At 34.4% G+C, this 9,562-nt stretch overlaps 2 protein-coding genes across 2 annotated transcripts; both read right to left on the reverse strand.

Annotated features, from left to right (window-relative positions):
- Positions 1 to 5,156: 5,156 nt before the first annotated feature.
- HELRODRAFT_174523 (hypothetical protein) lies at positions 5,157 to 6,774 on the reverse strand (the record flags this gene model as incomplete). The annotated part of the gene is made up of 7 exons (XM_009021968.1): positions 5,157 to 5,210; positions 5,486 to 5,586; positions 5,773 to 5,961; positions 6,061 to 6,155; positions 6,285 to 6,372; positions 6,512 to 6,574; positions 6,681 to 6,774. 7 exons carry the CDS (start codon positions 6,772 to 6,774, stop codon positions 5,157 to 5,159), a joined length of 684 nt encoding a protein of 227 aa, XP_009020216.1.
- Positions 6,775 to 8,315: 1,541 nt separating this feature from the next.
- On the reverse strand, positions 8,316 to 9,006 carry HELRODRAFT_81338 (hypothetical protein; the record flags this gene model as incomplete). The annotated part of the gene is made up of 2 exons (XM_009021969.1): positions 8,316 to 8,441; positions 8,872 to 9,006. Coding segments are annotated over 2 exons (261 nt in total), but the record flags the coding sequence as incomplete, so codon positions are not given.
- Between the last annotated feature and the right edge of the window lie 556 nt (positions 9,007 to 9,562).

A 9,562-nucleotide genomic window follows, 5' to 3' on the forward strand; every position in this document is an offset into this window, starting at 1 on the left:
GAATATAATAACTTTAAAGGCTTTGCAGGCGCCCTTGAAAGAAGAGTTCTTCAATTGCTCTTTGTAGATGAAGTGAATCAGTTGGCAATATTTAGCTGGATGACTAGCATTGTTGGATACGTAGTTGAATGCGTTGCAAGTGATGTTACCATCAGTGGGAGAAACATAATGAGAACATTTGGAAGAACATTCCAGTAAGGATCGTACGTTGGTTAGTACTGTGGTAGGTTGGGAAACAAAACACATGGGGTTGTCTGGCTTTCCTATCATTCCATACTTCTTGTCAACTGCTGAAGCTAACAAGTTGACCGAAGATGATAATGAAATGATTATCAATAAAATCTCAAAACACCACATTTTTTTCTTATTTCAAAATCAAATTTTGTTCAATAGAATACTTTTCAAAAGTGAATTAATAAAAGTTGATGTTAAAACTTATCTTATTGCACAATTTTTTTAGCTCATCCTCTGAGACCAGAATTTCGCGACATGTATTTAGCATGGACTAGTCACACAAGCACACGACATGATACATTCGCCGTTATGTTTCCTTACTATATATACTCTCCAATACTTCTCTACCACAAACTACTCAATTACTAAATTTCTTCGCAGTACTCCATATTACTACATGTTACTCCGCTAGTAAATATACTAGCACATATTCCCAACCATGATTGACGTCAGCAAGCAGCGTCCACGTCAGCGTTCATTGATTTGCAAGCTCTTAATTATAGTTTTCAGCTTGCAAACAATGAAACGCAATTCGGTGCAAGCGCCAAATGATAACTGAGCGTTTCTTACGTTCATACACGGTGTGAAATAACTTACTCCCGAAATGGTATGAACTAAAACGACAAAGACGATGAGGATGACTATGAGGATGATGAGGATGGTGAGGATGATGAGGATGATGAGAATGACGATGAGGATGGTGGGGATGACGATGAGGATGGTGAGGATGACGATGAGGATGGTGAGGATGACGATGAGGATGATGAGGATGACGATGAGGATGGTGAGGATGACGATGAGGATGATGAGGATGGTGAGGATGGTGAGGATGACGATGAGGAGGGCGACAAAAGTGGCGTACCAACTGCAGAGCAAAAGAGGTAACCACCCTGAACGTCATGATGTAGGTACGCAAAATTTTACAGCATTCAAAATAAATTTCAGTAACAACGTTTCTAAAGGATTTGTACATCTAAAAACATCATTCAAGACTGTTATTTATAAGAACAAACCGGTACAAAACATGCCATCTAAGCATTTTTCAGATTTGTCACAGACAACTCTATTTAATGTAGTTATTTAAAAATGGATTTACTGGCTGGTAGAGAAGGGCTTGAACGGGCCCTGTTCTCCCGAGTGCAAGCCCTCTTGCTAGGCCTCCGGATAACACTACAACAACTACTACAACTACTACTACTACTACTACTACTTCTATAACGTTATGTTTGGCAACGTTAATGACAACATTAATTTCTTGCAACAACCACCACAGCTGCATTGCACTGACCTCTAAAATAGCGGCCACAATATGCATCATAACATTCTTTTTTTTTATTATTTTTTGTTTTTTTCTTATTATTCTTATTTGTCTCACTTTAAAATTTTAAAATCTAACTATGTATGTATTGTAGAAAGTGACGTTAATGTTTAAAAGTTTCAAATTACTGAACAAAAACGAACTGAACCGAAATTCCAACCATTATTATTATTTACTTTGCGTGCTTGTATGTATGCATATGTGTGTTTGTATGTATGTGTGTGTATGTGTGTGTGTAACACATGTGTGTGTTTAACACATGTGTGTGTTTAACACATGGATTAAAAACCCGAACAACTACTACTACCACCATGTCACGATCAGAAAACAAGTTGTGTAGTATACATTTTAAAAATATCACTTTAAAAGATTCTTTAGTGAGGCCCTTAATTTCAAAGACCCATGCCAAATGCCCCTCTTGACCTCTCGTCATTCAGGGACTGACCACCACCCACCACTACAAATTCCACATCGCAACAACTAAGCAATATCGAAGTGCCTCCTTAGATAGTGACCGTAACAAGTATTTTTTTGTTATTTTTCTCTATTTTATTATTATTCTTATCTATCTTTTAAACTCTAAAATCTAACTATGTATGTATGTATATATATATATATATATATATATATATATATATGTTATTGGTAAACCATTACCCGCCATAGGCCAGACGTACGTTTCGTCTCTCACGAGACTCGTCAGTAGCCTTCGAATATGGCTTAAGATAACTATTGTATGATATTAGTATAACAAGTACATCCATTAACTTACATTCATGGTAATACAATGTATATATATATATATATATATATATATACATTGCCATGTATATATATATATATATATATATATTATTGCCATGGGTACGCAGATGACATGCAGATTTGCGTTTCATGTTTCCCAGATGAGATGCCTACCGTATTAGAGAAACTGACAAAAACTATATCTGATGTCGGCTCGTGGCTGGGTCAAAGTAGGCTAAAGTTGAATCAGACTAAGACTCAGTTCATGTTGGCTGGTACATGGCGACAAACATCAGCGGTTGAACCTTCATCGATTAACATCAGCATGACTGATATAAGTTTCAGTAAAACGGTTACCATTTTGGGAATTGTGATGGACTCCCGTATGACAATGGGTCCACAAGTCAGTCTATTGGTTAAAAAATGTATGCTCCAACTAGGTCAATTACGTCAAGTCACAAAATCGGTAGATAGAGATACAATGACTCTTTTAGTACATGCTTTCGTCAACTCTAGATTGGATTATTGTAACAGTCTTCTATATGGCGTAGCTGATAAACTGTTGTCTAAACTTCAGATGGTTCAGAATCAGGCTGCTAGAATGATGTATCGCAAATTAAAATTTGATCATGCATCACCAATTCTGAAGGAGTTGCATTGGCTGCGTGTTAAACAAAGAATCATGTTCAAGTTGGGTGTAATGGTATTTAAAAGTTTGAATGGTCTGGCTCCGAAATATTTAGAAGATAAGTGTATTCGAGTTTCGTCTATGTCATCACATGGGCGTCTAAGGTCTGCTGATTCAAACGCGCTGTATGTTAGAGATCGGAATCTGAAAACAGATTTTGCAGTTGCTGGGCCTATTTTTTGGAACAGCCTACCTATCGAACTAGGTATATCCGGGTAATCATTAGCTGAGTTTAGAAAACGTCTAAAGACATACCTATTTGGAAAACTCCTAGTGATCTCAACCGATGATGGCTTCGCTTTCAACATGCTTCATACTAGGAGAGCGCTTATGAGAAGCAATTATAATTGGCGCTATATAAATACAATATTCGATATTTGATTTGATATATATATATATATATATATATATATATATATATACTATCCATGACATATATGGATATTGTATCCATGGTATGTATACATACATATTTTGAAAGTGACGTTATTGCTAGTAAGTTTAAAAATTTTAATTACTGAACACCGAAACGGACTGGACTGAAACTCCAACTACATGTGTGTGTGTGTGTTGTCTGCGTGTACGTGTGTGTGTGTACGTTTGGTGGGTGATTTGAAAAATATGGAGGATGAATTCATAATTGAGTTTGTGTATGTTTAATATATGCAGGTGTTTTTGTGTTGTCTCAGTGCCTAAATATGTACGTCGTATGTGTGTGTGTGTGTGTGCGTGAGTCTGTGTCGGTGTGTATTCAGTACGTGTGTACCATCAAAGAACCAACGTTACTAAATTCTGAAACTGAAATTCATCCCAAATGACACGGCAAGTCCACACACGTAGGTACATCAAGTTAGCTTATTATTATTACTTTCAATTTTTTTATTTTTAGTGAGTTACTTTGGCATTAAGAATACATAAATATTGATTTTGTTAACATGTGTTGAGTTTATTATTATAATAATAAAAATATTATTAATAATATTATTAATTCTGTCTTAATTATATCCTAGATGTATCAACAACAACACATACGCACGTACACACAAACACACATTGCACGTGATGTGTTGGGATCTTACCTGATTCTAAAACTCTTGATGTCTCTCATAAGTTTCGTAGTCTAGGTTTTATCTTTGATTCTACTATGTCTCTCTCTTCTCAGATTAATAGTGTTGCTAGAAGTTCTTACTTTCATCTACGTAGAATAAAAAAACTTTTGCCTTTTCTTGATGATCCTACTCTTCTCCTTCTTGTTACTTCGTTAGTCTTATCTAGGATTGATTATTGTAACTCGCTCTACTATGGTCTTCCTGACTCTATACTCTATCCTTTAAGTAAAGCTTTTAACTCTGCTGCTCGTCTAGTTGCTCGTGCCCCTTTCTTTTCTCATATATCTCCATATCTTGTTCTCTTGCACTGGCTACCTATAAAATATAGAATAATTTTTTAAATTTGCACGTTCATGTATAAGTCTCAATCTAAATTATTTCCTAAGTACTTATCAGATATATTAATTGAACCTAAACGCCCCGGTTTACGATCGTCTTCTTCTTCTCGCTTTTTCTTAACTCGTGTTAAACACTCTTTTGCCAAATCTGCTTTTGCTTTTTCTGGTCCTTTTCTCTGGAACTCTCTACCTACTTCTCTAACTATTTCTCCATCGCTTGCGAAGTTCAGAGCGGATCTCAAGACCCATCTGTTTTCAAAATTCATTGAGGAGCGCTGTTGAACATCGCGGAAATAGCGCTTTATAAGCCAATTGATTGATTGATTGATTGATCTGTGTACATNTGAACCAGGTAAAAGCAACAGCTGGAGCAATTGCTCTACGCAAACAGCTATTATTATTATTATTATTATTAAATTATAGTCTGATAATATTTCTTAAACTAGATCAAACGAATGAAAAAATCCCTCATTTTCAAATTTATTTGCGAACAAATTATACGAAAATTTGATATTGCAATCAGTCATTCCTTTATATATTTGTTCATTCATTCACTCATACATTCATCTATTCATATACATTCATCTATTCATTCATTCATTCATTCATTCATTCATTCATTCATTCATTCATTCATTCATTCATTCATTCATTCATTCATTCATTCATTCATTCATTCATTTATTCATCTATTTATTCATTCATTCATTCATTCATTCATTCATTCATTCATAAACAGCTGATCTTTTCTTATCGATAAGCTCCATCTCTCTGATCATCTGTAGGCATGAACAAAATGAATACAAAATGGAAAAATACAATTTGGAAAAAGACCAGAAAAAAACTACAAGGACACCACTTGATGGCATGATAGTTAAAAGCATCCGTTCCTGCTGCTGCAGTTACCGGGTTTGAATGCAAGCAGATGCTCTTTTCAGTCATATTTGCGTGATGTGTCGCACAGTTTTCACAGGCAAGCTACAGATACAAAAGTACAAAATATGCATCAATAAATACAAGAATACTTTAATTAAATCCAAATTGAATAAAATACCTGCGATATTTCAGTCTCAATTTTATTTTTATACTCGTCAACTCTTCCTAATTTTGTCATCTTGTCTAAAAAATTTCGCCGATCTTCTATCTCCTGCTCCACTAACGATGATGATGATGATGATGAAGACGATGATGAAGAAGATGATGAAAATGATGATGATGGTAGGATGGGTTAGGGTTAGGGTTAGATCATTAGATGATGATGATGTATGCGTTGTTGTTGTTGTTGACGACGATGATGATGATTACGTTAGCAACGTCACGAACAAAAGTATTTCAACTCACGTTCATAAAATCGATCGACGCCTTTCCGATGACCATCACTGTCATCATCATAATCACCATTATTATTATTATTATTTTTATTATTGTTATCATTATTTTTATTATTAATATTCTTGTTTTTCGGATCAATATCCTCGCCATAGGCAAAAATATTTGAGAGCCTCTGCTTATCTTTTTCATAACAACCGCCTCAAAGTAAAAATATATGTAATTATTATTATTATATTATAATTATTATAAATATCCTTAATATTATTATTACAAAGTTTTGAGATTAGTTAGATGTACCGAATTTGCAAGATGGCGAAGGTTCATACTTCTCCCTCTCGTAAGCGTTGCTCGCTTTTATCTGCTCAAACGACTTTAAAGAACATTTGTAATTTCTGGAGGGAACATTATATAGTAGAAGTAGTAGTAATAGCAGTAGTAGTAGTTATAGTAGTAGCAGTTGTAGTTGCAGTAGTAGTAACAATATTAGTGTAAACGATATGACATATGAATGACAGGCTTACTTGGGATTTAAATACTTAGCACTGACTGCTTTGGGAAGAGATTTTTTATTTTTAGCTGATTTTTTGACGACTGGTAAAGGCTCTCCGGCTAAAAAAAACGTCAAAGAACAAATCAAATTGCGTTTAAAACTAAACGAATTACGTACCAGTCTAATAAGTTTTTTGATTTCTCAAAGTTAAACTTGAAAAATAATCAAAAATCGAAAATATTCGAGCTTTGTTCAAACTTCTCAAGGAGTTTTCAAACTGCCTCCTCTGCAGGTGCGTCAGATGTGCTTCATCCATCAAGGCTTTTGTTAAAATTTTGATAAATTTAATCATACTTTGATGAATTAAATTAAATCTTAATTTGAAAATAGATAATTTGCTAGGGTAATGATCAATTTAAAATGAAACTTTTGAGCATGTTTTGAGTTTCTTTGCTGAAGGACGGCTTTGTAGTGTTGAACATTCCAACATCGGCGACGGGTTTATTATTAATATTATTCATAATTTTCGTTTGTTCTTCGGTTATAACAAATTATTTAAGAACTGAATTAACAATTTTTATTTAATTCATTTGGGATTTGTTTGTCGAATTCATTAAATTCGAATTCTTCAAGAAACAACAGCACGGAAGAGAATTTAATTTAAAGCGAGCGATTCACAATATACAAACATTCAGTGCTCATGGTAACGACGCAAGCAAAGACGTTTTAGCAGTTTTCAGTGTTTTCAACCATAGATATGACAGTATATAAATCTCTTTCAGTGTGCTATTGGGTGGAAAAAAATAGCTGAAAATTCACTAAAAATGGAAATTTATTGAGATAATATTCAAACGTTTAGCAACTAAATTGCAATATCAAAATACAGCTACGGCTACTACTACTGTTAGTACGTCTACTACTGCAGCAGCAGCAGCAGCTGATGCTGCTGCTACTACTACAACTACAGCTAAATGGAAATTCTAAAATAATAGTACTACTTATATACATTCAAATAGTTGTTTAATCTCCCGACTATTTACGTAATGCAATATGACATTTAATTATTTGTTGGCATTTTCGTTGATTTCCTGTAGTTTCATTACGTCATTTTTGACGTCATTTTTAGCGTCATTGTTGTCTTGGTGATAAAAACTACTAGCTGAATATTTCGTCATCGTCGTCTTCTTCATTGGCATCAGCGTCATCGTCACTGTCTCCATCGTAAAAACTGGAGCCAATGGAACTGACGGTTGGAGAGCAGGGTTTGGAATTTTCTTTTGAAATCTGTAAGTTTTATTAATTCATTCATCTATTCATTCATTCATTCACTCATTCATTCATTTATTCATTCGTTCGTTCGTTCATTCATTCGTTCATTCATTCATTCAAACTTGTTTTTTTTTACTATTTTAGTTATGAAAGGTAATTTTTTAACATGGTAAAAAACCTGTGATGGATCGTCAATAATGCGCCTTTTTTCCGTAAAAAGTGAATTTGAAGGATCTATATCCGTTTCCTGTTGCGGTCTTTTGCGATAGTTTTGGCATTTTTCATGTTTTTGGTTTTGGTAAAGTTCATTGATTGTTTGTGGCTTGATGACGTCATTACTGACGTTGTTGTTGTTGTTTGGTTTTTTGTTGTTTGATTTGAAGTTTTTATTATCGAAGTTACTTTCTAGATTCGTGTTAACTTGTTTGCTGTTTTTGTTGTTGTAGTGATCAAATTTTGTAGCGCCCAACTGATTACTTTGTCTGTGGGTAGAATTCGAATTTTTATTTCTATGCTGCATCTCAACGGTTTCCATTTTGAAGATTTGAATCGATGTTTCTTGATCAAACTTATTATCGCCTTTCATAATTTCTAAATGTCTTTTATTCCGATTAGGGTAATATTCAAAGTTGTTATTATCGTCAGCGTTCATCTTATTATTGTTATTATTCATATTTAAATCTATAATATTACCGTTACTATAATCTATTTTTCTCCCATTATCGCTAATAACATTAAGTTGTTGTTGTTGTTTTGTGTTCTTTGTTTTTTCTTCTTCATTTTTTTGATATTCCAGAACCTTGTCTAGAAGTTTGATGTATTTGATGGCCAGGCGAAGAATTTCGTTTTTGCTCAATTTTTTATCAGGCGGATGGGTTGGAACTAACTTTCGTAGTTCCATGAATGCTCCGTTCACGTTCTGTCATTGAATTTGATAGTGATTGAATAGATATATATCAATTATTCAATCTATCTATCTATCTATCTGTCTGCTGTCCGTCTGTCTGCCTGTCTATCCGTCTATCGATTTATCAATCAGTCACTCATTTAATCAATCAATCATTCAATCAACCATTCAATTAACCATTCAATCAATCATTCAATCAATTTTATTTAAATAGCACGATTTCAAGAGAGTCAATTTATACGGATTGCGAAGAAGCTTAATTTGAAAACAGTTAAAAAATCTGACCGTGACAATAAATTTCAAATCAATTCATTATAAATATTGCATTTATAATATGATTAGATACAAATAAAATAAAGTAATAAAATAGAGACAAATTATAAAATAAATAATCATTTTTTACATTTTACACAATCAATAAACGACTTTTTACATCGTTAACCTGCTGTCGCCAACGCTCTCTACTATTTGTGAAAATTCTTTTCACAATTTTTTTTGGCGGCTGATGTAGTTGCTGCTGCTGCTGCTGCTGGGATGACTTCACATTCGAGCCCAGGCTTGAAGTAACGCTAGCCATGAAGTCGTTGTTGCCGTAGTTGTAGCACATAAGAGAGGATGTACCCCCGGGTTTGTTGTCGGTTACTTGGTGAATCGAATCGAAATCGATTGCTGACGGTATTGTGTGATTCGGTAGTTGGTTGGCGATTGTTGTGTTATCGTCGATGTTGTTGTTGTTGTTGTTGGTGGTGGTGGTGTCGTTGTTGCCCAACATTGTGGATTTTGTTGGAAGTTTGTTGAAATCTGAGGTATGATCATTACAAATACGTTGAAAAGATTCACTCTTTGAGGTTGTAGTTGAAGCTGCTGTGGTAGCGAACGACGTCAAGAAATTGAATTGGAGAAAACGCTGTGGTGGGTAACGCGGCGGCGGGGGCGGTAGAAAATATTGGTGGAATGGGAAGTTGTATGTCAGTGGTGTGGTGTAGTTGCGCGTGTTGTAGTGGCGTGGAATAAATGGAAAAAATGTATTGGTGTTGTTGTTGTTGACGTTGAGGATGTTGTTGTTGCTGCTGCTGTAAGAGTTAATGTTATTATTGTTGTTATCTTTTTGGTCATTTTTGAATTTGTCGTTG

Source organism: Helobdella robusta (genome assembly GCF_000326865.2).
Source record: "Helobdella robusta unplaced genomic scaffold HELROscaffold_30, whole genome shotgun sequence".
Lineage (NCBI taxonomy): Eukaryota > Metazoa > Annelida > Clitellata > Rhynchobdellida > Glossiphoniidae > Helobdella > Helobdella robusta.